Raw genomic sequence first — 16,050 nt, forward strand, 5'->3', positions numbered from 1 at the left:
GAGTAACACAAACATATGCGAGACACAGTTGTTTATAATTAATGTTAACAAATCTGAAGCAGAAGGCCAGTGCAAAGCCCCCTTGTGGGCTGTTCCCCTTTCTTGCATTCTAAAAAAATTGACCATGTTAGTATTGACAAATAATAATTTACTTTATGGTCTGTGAACCAAACTCGCGTTATGCTATAATAAATATTTTATAGCTTGCTTCTAAAACAAACACGTTTTGACGCTTTTAAAAAAAGGAGCATTTAGGACGTACTTTTATCAAAAACAACAACTTTTTATATTGTAAAAACGTACATTTATTATTTTTTTTAATTTTTAGGTTATTGTTGAATAAATAAATAACATTGTTTGATTTTAGTTGACTGACAACGCTAAAACTTTGAAAGCAGAAGTCAAAAACAAGGTCAAGACAAAAACGCAGCCGGAACAGTCCAATCCTTTGGCCAGAAATCGTCGCAAAAAATAATAATAACAAAGTAGCCGTGTGTGGTAGTTTCGTTGCTTATCGTGCTTTCCGTGAGCCCAAGCGGCGGTATTTTGTGAAAGAACAGCTCGAACAGGGCGGACAGCGGCTGCATAAAAACCGCGACTCGTGAGCAATCGCCATCCAGGTTTTCCATTCCAACTTCTGCTACAGAACGATTGTTAAACCACGCGGCGTCACCATGGAAGACGGCGAAGGATCGGCGGGGGCCAAATCCCCGCAAATCACCGACAGTTCCTTTCGAAAGTCGTTGTACGCGCTGGAACAGTGGCCCAGCGCAATCGAGTCGCTCCGCAATCAGAACCAGTCGCCGGAATTCGCCAACATGATCGGCAATCTGATAGACCGGACTCTCTCGGAACTCGAAGTGGTTTCCTCTCTCGTGGACAAGCAGTCTAAGAAGCAGGAACTTCAAGAGTCTAAGAAGCAGGAACTTCAAGGCGGCGACAAGGGTGCCGAGACAGCGCCGAACCCCGGGCCGAGTGCCGAGAAAGGAGAGGAAGCCGGTCATGAAAGCAGCGCACCTGCCGAGAACCCGAAAAGGCCGTGTACCGAAGAGGCCGCTCCACAGCAGGAGGAGGTTCCCAAACCACCGGTCGTGAAGAAAGCGCGCATGAAGTACACTCCCTTGAGAAAGCCCAGTGTCTAAAGTGAACTTCCGTGTTGTTGCACCGCTTTCCGACTTTGTTTTGTTTGTTCACGACCCAACGTGCAGTTATTCCTATTTGTTGTTCGAGGTCTTGTCTTAGTCGACAGAAGCCTGCCGTCGACGAGTGCTTTTATTGTGTTCCTAATTGACCAATATATTCTTACTTCGCAATACTCACCGTTTACATTACCTGCTTGTTTACTCGTTTAGTCATACGCATCCGCCCATCAGCTGCATTACATTGATTCACTTCCCGTTTTTTCCCATAGCCTTATTTGTATATTAGCCGTGTTTCGTGCTTTCATTTGCGCCGACATTACAACCAATGAACCAAGTGTATATATTTTTTGGTGCAGTATGCTGTTCTGGATATTTGAAGTGTACAGCTACCTTGCATTTTCCAGCCTTCACGGTTCGTACAATTGCAGGCTTGGTCCAATGCACAAAATGAAAAACAATTTGTTTGCTTGGTTATTCATAGTACAATACATCTTACACGGTGCTGCGCAGGCTGTGTTGTATAAAAGTCTAATATGTGTTTGGCGATTCTTGAAATCTTGCGGTCGAAGTGGCATTCACAGAACAAAAACATTTTCTCTGGTATGTCTTGCCTGAGCACACAATAACAGCATCTTCTGATTGGTATTTCGAAATAACACTTTTCTGTTTACTCTTGGTAAGCTTATGGGACTTTGTTGAGCATATTATGTCACTCAGGATTTCTTCGAGTGCTGCTTTCACTTTTTACTATCATTCCAAGCTCTGCAGGTGTGCAGGTGCTTTTTGTTGTGTGAATTTTATTGAAACATTGAGATTTTATGTTTTTGACTTGATGTGAGTGTCATTTTGTCATGCAGACATGGCGTGCATTGTGACAGAAAGCAACACCGTTGCACTTCAGTTTCTATCTGTAAATGGCACAGTGACATGGTCTAGACTGGTGATATTGAATTTCCCAGCTAAAGGTGGCATGACAGTTGCTTCAGAGGTGTCACCACAGTATACTTATGAGGACGCCAAAAGATCTTTCTGTTTGCTGTTACAGACAAGCTGTTTGTTTTGGAAAGTCATGTGCATCACTTTGCTTACAGCTCTAGACAGAAATATTTTAACTGATAGTTTTCAGGAATAAAGAGAACCTTATGTTAATTAAGTGGCACAACATATGAACCCAAGCTGAAGCAAAAATATGAATGTTCCTTAACTGTCATTTACACATACAAGTGCACAGCTGGGGCATTTCATGTGCTTGCCTATGCATGTAATACATGAATAGAGAAGAGATCTCGAGCACATAGTAATATCTTGTCAATTTAGGTAAAGAGTAAATGTTCCTGACCTATGCAAACAACATGGAACAAGACCACATAGTAAAATGTCGATTGAATAGTTAAAGTTTATCTTGCTTGTGCAACTAACTACTGACTTTTGAACCAGTTTGGGGGCTCCTCGGACTTATTTAGTTGAGAAGTTGTATTGATATGAATGGGGCAGTAGTTCACTTCATTACCTCATTAACTGGAAGTTGGCACCATTGAAGTCATGTAATTTAGTATCGCCCGTAATGACAAGCAAGGTAATAGAAGGAAATCAGCTTGTACAATTCATATTTATTCACCTCTGCTCAGAGGTGAGGTGTGTGAACTAAACAAAATGTATGGAGATTCAACGAACGTGTTTAAATGCTTAGAAACTGAAGCTTTAGGTAGGCAGTTCATATTATAACAGCAGAGAGTGGCCTCCTTTCACCTTAGGCAGCATGCACAGTCACGCAATGTTTATGCCTTTCTAGCAAAAGAGCTGCAAGCATAAACTTGTGTGATGTTTATGTATGTGCGTGGCAGTGCTCACAAGCTATGTTGAACACCAAATCACGTAGATAATGCATCATATTAGACAATATTGTGAAAGTGGAAGCTTGAAATGTCTAATTTTTGTTTAGGAAGAAGCGGTGGCTGTTGCATACGCAGAGTATACAGCAGCTGCATTTGAGGACCCTGTACTTCTTGACTTGATTCACAGTGACCTAGATGTCCACTCTGCAGCATTGGAATAGAGCAGCCTCGCATCCAACGGGCTGTACTAAATGATTATTGCTAACAAAACCATGTAACTAAATTAATTCATTTAATATACTGCGCTACTCTACACAGAGGTCGACATGCATTGTGCATAATTTATTTTTATTGCCAAGGATATCAGCACTTGAACTTTTTGGGCATTTTTGCTGCTAGTGTAGTCGTGCTTTCTGGTTCGGGAGCCATGCAGTTTCATACGATATCGAGAACGCATGCACAGCTCCCACTTGGAGCCGTGTTGCGTTTAATCCCCAGAGACACAAAGCGCGTTCGACTGTAACGAAAAAGTCAAATCGATGCATCGTGAAAGTTTTGCAAGATTGTCTTTGTGGCGGGGCCCTCCACTGCTGGGAGAAGGAAAACCCTTCATCTTTTCTTCTAGCTTCCTCCATGCTAGCGTCTTGCCTGCCATGGTCGGCTAGTGCTTATGGTGCTTGCCTGCTTACCCGGACGTCGTGGGATCAAGTCCCAGTTTCCGCAGCCGCATCATCAATGGAGGTGAAAATAGGAAGTTCTAGTATAGGGCATGCTAAGTTTTGCTTTAGTAGTTGTCGCTATCAAGCATGCATCCTCTTGCGGGCCCCCTTAAATTTACATAAATAGCAGGTGACCACAACGGGCCGGTGTACTTACATTGATTGATGGTCTAAATTTCCTCGAGCTCTCCACTGCTGTATCAATGCATGTGATGCAATTTGGGGTGTTGTAGTTAAATGGGCTCCTTGGTAATGATTGTAAACTGACTCTCCAAACCAAGAACTGTAAAGACGATCGTAAATGATACTTTGTGAATAGTTTGTGTGGTGTATGCATTGCCTGTTGACAATTAGAATAGGAAAGCTTTAAAGCTTTCTTACGTACAGTGATGGTGCATCCAAGGTGCTGTAAACCTCGGTCATTGCATATTAATAATTTCAGTTGCCACAGGGCACGACAGTAGCCTACACGGCCAAGTGGTACACTCGGCAGGGTATCTATTTCAGTGTACGCATTTGCAACATTCGGTCATGTTAACAGAAGGGCAGGAGCGGATACAGGATTTGTCTGTAGTAAGGCTGGGTCAGTTGTTTATGGGAAAACCTGATTGGGCCTCTCAATATGAAAATATTGTGCAATAAGATCAAAGCATTCGTTTTCGAGGAAATTTCACAAAAATGTTCTTCTTAACTTTGACAACTGCTGCTTCAACAACTTTTGACGAGCGGCTGTTAAAGTTTTCACACAGACGACAATTGAGGCCCTTCAGTTGCGAATTACGATGCGTTGTCAGAAACGTGTCAAATTCGCATGGCACAATTCTTGGGCCCTCAGTGTAACATTCCAAGTAACAAAATGAAGGAAAGCATTGTTCTGCCACCAGTCAGCTTGAGTACTTCCATAAAAAGAATCCGCTATTAGGCTTGAAATACACACACAGTTTTTTTTTTTTGGCTGCATTTGTTTTGAGCGAAAAAAAAATACTTTTCACGTTGTTCTTAGAATTCGTCACGCCGAACAATCGTCGAACATGGTAATACATTCAGGAAAGTCATCCTCTGCAGCAATACGCAGCACAATGATGTTAAATATTCGCGAGTTGTCCACTCAGGAGGCCTGCTTGAATGTGCGCACTAAGTTTCAAGTCATTTGATCAAACACGCGGCGCGTGACGTGCCATTGAAGTGTGTGTGTCCATTTGTACACACAATGACTGAAAGGCTAAGGTCGATTTAGACCTTTCGTCGTAGCCCCCGCCCCTGCAGCGCTTGGATTCTTTTTTTTTTTTTAATCTGTCAGGCGGACGATTCGATCAGCTATTCTATCGCATTTGCAAATCACAGGAGAATTTCATATCTCGTTTTTTTTTTTCTTCTAAGGGTAACAGGTGCGAGAAATAGATTAAAACGCTGCTTCGCGCAATGTAGCTTGCACATGCAAGCTCAAAGGAAGTCGCACTCTACGCTACCCTAAAGGGACCGATGTTCGGCAGTTGGTGTTTAAGAGGGTACTCCCTCTCCCACACCCTGCCTTGTGCAGGCAGTCACCTATAGACTATTGCAAGCCAGTGCGTATCCTAACCCTGCGGTTCTTCACGCCATCTACCCTGAACGGTATCCAAGTGCGGATTGCCCCGCTTGTGGACTCTTAGCAACATTCAACCATGTGTTGTGGGAATGTGAAGCCATCGGCCCCGCCCTCAGAGAGGACAGGAGGGGTGCTCTCTTACGCAGCCCCACACTTAATAATCAAACCCTGGCTGTCCAGAGCGTCCGTGAAGGGGCCGCTAAGCTCGGCTTGACGGTCCCTACGTAGGATTAGACGGGTGGCGCGGGGTTTCCCCTGCGTCTTCTCAGGACCAAAATAAAGTTTTAATCAATCAATAAGACGACGATTGAGGCAATGATCACTTTAATTGCGACAGTATGTCGTCTTTCCTCTTTTTCCATGCAAGTAAGTGAACTTCCATTGCAACGTATAACACGGGTGAATTAGATTTGCTTATGAAGGGCCGCGGTGGTCTAGTGGCCAAGGTACTCGGCTGCTGACCCGCAGGTCGCGGGTTCGAATCCCGGCTGCATTTCCGATGGGGGGAAAATGTTGCAGGCCCGTGTGCTCAGATTTGGGTGCACGTTAAAGAACCCCAGGTGGTCGAAATTTCCGGAGCCCTCCACTACGGCGTTTCTCATAATCATATGGTGGTTTTGGGACGTTAAACCCCACATATCTATCTGTCTTGCTTATGAAGGCTTTGTTTTAATGAACATCTAGTTGCGCAGCCACATATATTCCCTTTCCGCGCAAAGCCTCGCTCGCACCATTGGCTGTATGGCGGCTGCCGATGGGCATACAAACTTGTATAAACTTAGTGTCTCTGTATATGCAGTAACTCTATATAAACTATACGGCCATTGGCTCAGTCTTACTTGGTTATACATGATAGCGCGCGCCACTGAGCGCGATGTTTGCTCGCTATTTACCTAAGACCTTGGCACACCACGGAGGCTGCATGCATGCATGACTCATAACCCAGCCATTTCGACCAGCGCCTCTCTCTATCTCTCTCTTTTAACAAATAAAAAAAATGGAGGAGGCGTCGTTTCGGCTGTCGTGGCGAGCAGTGAGTGGGAAGAGAGTTTAGGAAATACGGTAATTCCTGCAACCCTCAAGGTGACACGGCGCCTGGGGAGAGGAAAGCGAAAGAGCGCAATGGGAAGCTGCAACGCTTTCTACCGTGGAGAAGCGATGTTGCTGACTATGCATGAGTAGCGCTATTTCTTTATGTTTAATTGGCCAAATCTTGAAGCAATAAATCCGAGCCAGAAGTTCCCATTACAAAGTTGTTGACATGTTACATAGTTGCAGCCCCGCCGCGGTGGCCTAGTGGCTAAGGTACTCGGCTGCTGGCCCACAGGTTGCGGGATCGAATCCCGGCTGCGGCGGCTGCATTTCCGATGGAGGCGAAAATGTCGTAGGCCCGTGTGCTCAGATTTTCAGATTTGGGTGCACGTTAAAGAACCCCAGGTGGTCTAAATTTCCGGAGTCCTCCACTACGGCATCTCTCATAATCATATGGTGGTTTTGGGACGTTAAACCCCACATATCAATCAATTGTTACATGGTTGTAGATCAATGCAAAACGGTGTAGACTGTGTCTAACTTTTTATTTCTTGTTTTTTAGGGCAAGTGGTAAGATCTTTTGCGCATTTGAAAGGAGGTAGCGCCGTTATACCTATATAGTATATTGTGCGGTGTGAGCGCTTAACATCTGTTCGCTGTTGGTCTTTTTTTGGGGGGGGGGGGGGGGGGGGCGAAGCTTCCTAGGTCATAGGTCGTTCCCTCCTCCGTATGTAGTATATAACCACCTCTAGTTACAGCTTTGAGAGGGGACTTCAGGGTGAACAGGTTGTCTGTCCAGGATGTGATTCCTTTGAAGTTCTCTTCACAAGATGAGATCGAGCTCATAACTCCACCGCTCGGATAACACAAGTTCTCACCATCCTGAACATACTCCTTCAGTGCACTTAAATATGCGTGTTCATAGCTCCCCGAGCCCTTCATTGCAGCGCTGCACTGTCCCGAGTCCGTTTTCTTCAAGATTCCTTACACAAGAAATCCACCTATGTGGTGCACAATCCTACACTGTATTGAAGTCGACGCTTCAATGAAAAGAATTTCGCCATCATCAATTTCCTCTTCAGCATCTCCACGACACTCTATATATTTTCCCTTGGGAAATCATGTCAACCAGGTACTGTGAGTCATCCTTTTTATAACTAGAGTTCGCCGGCATGTGCAAAAACAGGCTGCCGCATACAAGCTTTGAAGGGCATTTTATGTCGTAGGCGTTAGGAACGGCCGCACGGACGGACAGACGCACGGGCGAACGCAGGGGCCGACGAATGGATGGACACACAGACGAACGTATAGACGGACGGACGCATGGACTGACTGATGGACTTCGCCCCACTCATGATAATTCACTCTGTGGATATGCTGCGACACTGTTTTTATTTACATGCATTGCAATGCAACTAGCTACACGACGACACGGGACATACGACCCACGGCGTAAGAGGGTTTGCCCATGGCCCAGACCACAGCGAGCGCAGTGCTTGCTGCCATATTGAAAAGCGCTTGGCGCCGTCTGTTGCAAGCGCGGCGAAGCAACGCTCTCAACTGCCAGGTGATCAGACGCTCTGCAAATCAAACGCGGAACTTCACAACTCGAGCTGGCTGTAAGCATGTTTCGCGCTGTTCCTGTGCTGATTTCGTGTGAAACGTCGAAGAGGCCTTCCTCGACAGTCCGGAATGTCTGCAGCACGTGCATTGCAGACTACTCATGCAGCTTCATCAGGTACGTACTATCGGGATTGAAAGAAACGCGAACATCGGAAAGCGTTGCTTTCGACTCAGTCGAACTGCGGCGTGCCTTGGCTTTGACAAGGCAGAATTCGTGCTGTAAGCCGGCGTCGACGTATAGCGCTAGAATCTGGTCCTAACTTTTGCTCATGCACCGCATGTGTATCAATTGCCAGCTCTGCTGGGCACTCGGCACACACACGCGCTGCAAAAGTGCCAGCAAAAACAAGGTATTAAAATGCTACGGTGACGCCGGCCGAAAGCACGTGTAGATTCGCCTAGTAACAGTCAACGCATGTCACAGTACGACCGAGTCGAAAGTCAAGCTTTCCGCGCCGTTCACGCATCGCGATAGTAGGCCGTTGCAGTTGTACTAAACATGCGCGGTGTGTGCATCCACGCGTGAGTCGTAATACGTATATCCTATTATTGACATGCGGCCTGCGAAAGAGTACGGCATTAGTCTTCGCCGCATACTACAGGCATACTGCACGCAAATCACTGCTGTAAAGTGAAACAGCTAGAGTGGCGCTTGAATAAACGCAATAAGTATACTTACTTGTACACTTCACGGGGCTCGTAGTTTTTCCTACTGATTGCGAGTATATGCTAAGGCGGCGGAGCTCGGCGTTTTTCGTTGTGGACGGAAATCCGTGAAATCTCAAAGCACCGTACCGGCACGATTCCCGCGATGCGCTGTGAACTTCACCGGCAGTGCTGAGCAATCGCTTCCTCTTGCGCTGGTTGTTGTCGCATCAGATGACAACGCAGTGGTAGAAAGGTGACATTTTATAAGCGGGCGCCGCGTAAACAGGCGCTTTTTCGCATTTTTAACTCCCAGAGCCACTGCATTCCATGCTATAGGGAGCCATCGTGAACTTACAGCGCAACACCAGAAAAAATGCAGGACAGGGAAGGAGTAAAAGAGAAAAAGAAAAGACGGCGCTGACTCACAACTGTTGTTTATTGGAAAAAACGGGGTGAAAAGTGTATATATAGGTACTGGCAGCCTACATCACAACATGCGCTGAACACGAGGTGCACCGAGGTAGCGTTATCACACTCATGGCAATAAACAAGATTGGCCTAAATAACTTAATTCTTTTTCATGCAGTGTGACGGATGGTTCACTAACGCACTTGCTACCCCTAATCTTTATATGATATGCCTCAGCGATTTCTCTTGTTAGCTGGTTAGGATGCTTGAAGATGATGGGGGAGGGGGGGGGGGGGCTAGGGAGGCATGCCTTGGCAGTTGCAAACAAATTATAGCGCCTCTGGGAGCGAGGGTATACCGCCGAAGGCGCCTGGGCGCGAGATCATGGCGTGCTCTCGTTTATAGTGAAAACGCCGGCAGCAACAAGCGCACAACGTAGGCTCTCATCTTCACGCAATTGCAACTTGTGTACAAGAAGCGGTTAAGAACAACGCATTTTGTGCTATTCAAAATGAACGAGTTAAATGCGCTTGTACACAGCATGCAGATGAACGTGTATTGCACCCGGTGTACTGGTGATCGCAATTAAGCCTAATCGGAATCTAATTTCTCAACGGTGATTGGCGCCCTTCTGCAACTGGCGTAGAGAGTCAATCACATCAGACTTTATCGTGATTGAAAGTGCCCGTGGGACAGCGCTTTAAGTTATAACTCTCCAAATGCTGAAACGCATAGCTTACGCTGCACAAACACGAATGGTCCGTGGGTTGCTAGATCTCGCGTTTGATCTTTACAAGCCACAGGAGTCGCCTTTTCAGATATTTCGAGAATCTGAACATCGTGTAGCCATTTCGCGAGTGGTTTGTGCACTGTGGCACTCAACACCCGGGTATTTTGCCCGAGAAAACGCCGCGTACGTGTCTCACTCAACCAGCCTCGACGAGCCGGGGGGAGCCGAATGGCGGCCGCCGATCGGAAGGCGGCACTCAACCCTTCAAAGAGTGGATCCACCCTCCAAGGTGGCGCGCGCGTCGAGGAAACCTAATGACATCGCTGTGGCGTAGGACAACGGTAATCAGGAAATTTTGTGGGGCATAATGAAGAAAGTGGGCATATGGGTGATGACTGTACACAGCTTTTGAGAAAGATATGCCGAGGAAATGCAATTTGCATAGAATGGGACGAAATAAGTAGCAATGACAGCGTTGAAATTAACAAGGGGCTGAGACAGGGATGTCCTTTATCCCCGCCGTTTTTCATGCTGTGCATGGTGAGGATGGAAAAAGCGCTGGAAGGTTGCAACATTGGGTTTAATATGTAACACAAACAGGCTGGCGCGATTGTTGAGCAGAAGCTTCCTGGTCTATTTCATGCAGACGATATTGTCCTATTTGCGGACAGTCAAGCCGTACGTTATACAGCGGCTGGTGGATGATATATGTGGAAGGGAAGGCGAGGCTTGAGGACTAGGATTTAGTGCAACAAAATGTGTATTGATGGTATTCAATAATAACAAAGACCAGGTGGTCTATACAGGGCGAAGAAATACCGGGGGTAATTTAAGCGAGACCAAGTACCATGGAGTATGGGTAAATGAGGTACAGGAAAAAAATATCGGCAGCAAAGGGAAAGAGGAATGCTGCAATAATGAAGCACAGAGTGTTGTGGGGATATAATAGGTACGAAGTGCTTCGAAGCCCGTGGAAAGGCGTAATGGTTATGGCTTACATTAGGGAACTCAGTGGTGTGCATGAAGTCTATGTTGCTATGAGGAATGGATGTAAGTCAAAGGGCTGTGGGACGTCTCGCGTTGGGCGCTCACGGGAAGACGACGAATGAGGCTGTAAAGAGGGATATGGGATGGACAGGCTTTGAAGTAAGGGAAGCTCAGAGCAAAATGAAACTTGAAAAGAGGCTTAGGAAAATGAAAGAGAGTATATTGTCGGGGAACGTGTTCAGGTATTGGAAGAGCGTGGACACAAGGCGGAGAAAAAGAACTATATAGTAGGCTCACCAGTAAATATATGGCTTGCAGTGTGGACGACACGGCAACAAGGAGCATTAAGCGAATAGTCAGAGAGGTGGAGTGGATTTATTGGATGACAGCGATGGAAAGAAGCCGACTCTCAGTAACTATACGCAAGAACGAAATAAGGCGTGAGAGGTTATACGATAATTCGAGGGGAAGCGCTGTACTGTTCGAAGCGAGGTCTGTTTGCCTTAGAATGCGTAGTAATAAAGCGAGATTCAGTGAAGAACAAGAACAATGTACATTGTGTGGGAGAGTTATGGAAACGATGGAACATGTTTTGATTGAATGCGGCGATATCCACCCAGGTATATGCGTGGGTGCAAGCCTACATGAGGTTTTGGGTTTCAGGGAGAAACATGGAAAGCTGAACACGTCCGCGATAGAACCAAGAGAGAGAGGCGGTTAGAATATTAGGCATAGAAAAGTAGAGATAAAGGACAGAAATAGTGGGAAAATGATGCCCTTCTGCCTGAAGAGGCAGAGAGATGTAACTCAAATTTATTTATTTTTGTTGTAATAATACCGATTTAATCGAAGTAGATAAGGCATTAGACCAACATAAATAATTTATTTTTGTTTGTTTTTTCTTTCGAGCCTGGTGCATGGCACACATGTCACCACCCCGTTATAAAGGGGATGCTCATAGCATCCATTAATTTATCTTTGGGAATAATATAACTAAATAGCGTTAGTGCTTTTTACAGCATATCCACAGAGTTAATGATGCATGAGCGAGGCGAAGCGTTCGTCCGTCCATCCTTGTGTCCAACCATCCATGCGTCCGTCCGTTCGCCCTTCCGTCCATGCATCCGTCCGTCTGTCTGTCCATGCATGCTTCCATCCGTCTGTCCGTCCGCCTGTGCGTTCATCCGTCCGATCGTGCGTCTGTAATCCGGACGAATGGACACATGGACGGAGCTTTTTCGTTACGTTCAAGTGTTAACGTTACACATGTGTGTATGTGTGTTCTCGCCGTTCCTGGGTAGATATAAAATGTATATCATTTATGGCTTATACCCGCATACATACTCGCCCCGGGCATGGGCTACTATTTTTTTTTATTGTTTGATCACGTACGCTACTACATTGTGACATTATTCATGTCATGACCAACGTACCAACGTATATGGGCGGATAGATAGATAGATAGATAGATAGATAGATAGATAGATAGATAGATAGATAGATAGATAAATAGATAGATAGATAGATAGATAGATAGATAGATAGATAGATAGATAGATAGATAGATAGATAGATAGATAGATAGATAGATAGATAGATAGATAGATAGATAGATAGATAGATACCAAAAGTGCTTGCAGAACGCAAAGAAAAGCTTAGCATTTAATAATTGCGCGACACTTGAAAGCGACACCACGAAAAAAAAAAGACGCACTAACAGATCGAGGCGTGTGTGTTCTTTGTGGTGCCCTCTCAAGTATCGCGTAAATATTTTCTCGCATAGTTGGAATAAAACCTTCGTGCTACGCGATAGCAACCATACATGCAAACTGTGGGGCACGAGATAATAGAAAACTTTGATTATTCTTCCTCAATCTATGGCTGTGTGTTACCGGAAGGTGTCATAAATAGCCGTCAAGCAGCTGTTGGCATAAATGGATCCTGCGTATAGTATAGACTTGATCTTCTTTCTGCATGTGCGTGTTTTCCCTCGCTGGTTTTCTCTCGCTGTCCATGCCTCTATGCACGTTGGTGTGATGTGTGCCTACCACTGCAGTTAAGGTAATTAGCTGTTAATAATTCGTGTAAAAGAGACATGTCATGTCATTTGGTTTTTACGTATTCTTTTTCATATTGTGCATGCTATATTGCGCTAGCATAAATCCGATATGGTACTGCACATAACAGAATAGGCATAAACGTCTACCTGTTTAATTGTAGTTTGGTATAGTTATAGCACGGCTATAGTGCGCTAACCAACACCTTAGGAACGTAATAATTATTCCAGTCAGTGTTTTCGATTTACTAAACATATAATGAATTTCACTAATCAGCATTTTACTATATACACTTCGACTTGCATACGGGTTAGTGGTTTTTGTGACAGGTGAACGGTTAGTATACTGTCCCGCCGCGGTGGTCTATAGTGGCTAAGGTACTCGGCTGCTGACCCGCAGGTCGCGGGATCAAATACCGGCTGCGGCGGCTGGATTTTCGATGGAGGCGAAAAATGCTGTAGGCCCGTGTGCTCAGATTTGGGTGCGCGCTATATAAGGAACCCCAGGTGGTCAATATTTCCAGAGCCCTCCGCTACGGCGTCTTTCATAATCATATGGTGCTTTTGTGGCGGTAAGCCCCACTTATCAATCATCAATCACGGTTAGCATATCTACGAAGGGTCAGTACGCCGACATTATTATTATTTTTTCTTACATGTGTGTACACTTCCAACCGAGCTGTAACACATCCATACTGTCAAGAGAGAGAGATAAAGATGCAAGGAAAGGCGGGGAGGTTAACCAGGCGCACATCCGGTTTGCTACCCTGCACTGGGGAAGGGATAAAGGGGAGAAAAGAGGTTGCAGAAAGATGAGAAGGTACACGCAATCACGAGCACACTCGGGGAGCACACACAGTCTACAGGCGGTCGCTCAGGTTTGTTGACTTAAGGTAAAGTAGCAGTGCTTTAGTTGCTTTCTGCGCAACTGAGGCAGATGCCCAAGGGCCTAGTATCTTCTGCACACAAAATGGTCCGGGGTCAAGTCGATTCAAAACCATCCGGAGCTGGCACCGCTGTGTGTCGTAGCAAGCGCAGCTGCATAGGACGTGTTCGATGGTCTCTTCAGCTCCGCAGTAGTCGCATGCAGGAGTGTCTGCCATACCAATGCGAAAGGAGTACACCTTTGTAAATGCAACACCCAACCAAAGGCGGCATAACAACATCCATACTGTCAAAATTGGAATTATCGCAATTGGGTTAGCGATGCGAGCTGAGAACGCGTTGGTTAGGGCGGGAGTGGTGATTAGCTCGAGATGCAGGGAGGGAGGGCGCCAGCACGTTCTCGCCACATGGGCTGCAGGCGAGCACTGCGAAAAAGCTGTCGCGGTGGCCGGTGGTCACTGCTGTCGTTCGTGCGGGGTCATTTCGCAAATTATGGAAATACGGTATTACTTAACGTCCCTAGATTTTTCTCTTTGAAAGAACATGAAAGAATCTAGGGACCTCAGTATTACGGTACTGCTTATCCCTTCCCGGTCGTTCACCTTTTACCAGCGGGTTGTCACGCCTTGTTGTAGCCTGACAGCCTGCACATTGTTAACGAGGGAGCGGTCGTCCGTGGTAGTGTCGTTGGACAGGAGGAGCGCTGCCGTATACTGGCTGTTTTATCGTGTTTGCGTACCATGTTACCGTAACTCGTCGAAAGACCCAATATAATGGCCGGTGCATGACTGCTTTTGACCACCTCATTTGCCGGCATCAGTGAATAATTTGGGATTTATGTTTACTAACATGCTCATTAAGATGGTGTAAAACCATGGAGAATCACTTAAATTTATTTGCGCACTCGTAAAAAAAAGGAAAAGAAAATATTAGCCTAGCCTATATAATTGCACTGAAGTCGCAATGCTAAAGAGAACGCGGGGCTGATGGGTACCTATGTAGTATGATGGACATTTATATGGTTTTATAAGCCTAGCTTTCTGCATTTTCTTCTTTCTTTCATTTTCTATTTCTTTTATTGCAAGCAATTATGTGGACCCCCCCCCCCCCCGGCGTGTTTTAGCCATCGCCGTCATGTCCAGTATATGTACACGTAGACGATTTTCCGCAGCGGCGTACGGGCGCTGCTGCCATGCTTGATCACGTGACCGTAACTGGCCTTCCCCCAACCAGTTGCCCCAGAAGTTCCATAGACGCCCGCGAGACCTATGCAGCACGAATATCACTAAGTCGTAATGCAAAACTATCGGTGAATCTACTACCAATGGCATCGATAGTTTATTTTGAACTATGGATAGAGTAAAAAAAATCTATCGATAGTAATATATATGGTGGTAGCATCACTACCGACATTACTGCGGATAGCGCTGTCAATAATTATACTGTTGGTGGCCGGTGACGTTGCCATAAAGCATTTGCGATAACGTAAATTATCAGCAATGTCCAGTGGACTTAATTAACGAACAATTTTCTGCAAAAATATAAATTAATTCAGCAGTGAAAATGTACAAATGTGTCCTATAAATTTGTAATAAAAAGTAACCACTCACGCCTTACATATAACTAACCTGTTGTTCCTGACATTTTCATTATGAAATCACAAATTGCAATATAAAGTTGAAGCCGCACAGTAGCGTCAAATTTAAAGGTCTCGTCACCTGTACAGCAGATTCGTGTATCAGCCAAGAATTAATTCTTATGCATCTGGTGAAGGAGCGCAAGCATATCGACTTCTAACCCTTCAGCCTTCTCCCACTGCTCCACACACGTGCAGAACCACTTTTATGCTGCAATGAGTTCGCGTGGTTGATGTTATAATGGCTCTATGGACAGTTTTCTCTTTTTTTACCATGGATAATTTCATACTGATGGAACGATCAATATAGTATCGAGAGTACGGTCGATACTTCTGAATTATGCACGCGCCTCCACCGCCGTGCCCCTGTCACAGAGTAACATGCCCCTGTCGTGAATTAGAAGACGGAGGCCCGGAGGCGCGCACATACATTCGCCCCGAATACTTCTTTCTCCGTGCTCCGAGCTACCCCGAGATTAGAGTTACTGTATATGCTACCTTTAAGTAGCAGAGTTCCGCCAAGGTACACCATCTTGGGTTCAAATGTCTTGCGAGAAAGCCGCTCACCACCGTCGAAGAAGCAGTGCTCCCGCTTCAGAGTACTAGCGTTGCTTTATTTATTATCTTCGTTTTCTTTTCTTTCTATTTTTATGAAGGCAAGAGAAAAACTCAGTTGCTGTGGTCACGCCTGGAAGCCTTGATTTTATGTTTGTGCGTTGAGAAAAAGTGGTAAACGATTTAGAGTACATGGTACTCTACTA

General features: G+C 45.5%; 1 protein-coding gene across 1 annotated transcript; it reads left to right on the forward strand.

Annotated features, from left to right (window-relative positions):
• The first annotated feature begins 447 nt into the window (after positions 1-447).
• Positions 448-2,291, forward strand: LOC119160167 (uncharacterized). Its single transcript, XM_037412873.2, has one exon. The coding sequence runs from the start codon at positions 675-677 to the stop codon at positions 1,140-1,142; it is 468 nt and encodes a 155-aa protein (XP_037268770.2). The 5' UTR covers positions 448-674; the 3' UTR covers positions 1,143-2,291.
• Positions 2,292-16,050: the final 13,759 nt, after the last annotated feature.

The sequence above is a fragment of the Rhipicephalus microplus genome, chromosome 1, assembly GCF_043290135.1.
Source record: "Rhipicephalus microplus isolate Deutch F79 chromosome 1, USDA_Rmic, whole genome shotgun sequence".
Taxonomy (NCBI): Eukaryota; Metazoa; Arthropoda; class Arachnida; order Ixodida; family Ixodidae; genus Rhipicephalus; species Rhipicephalus microplus.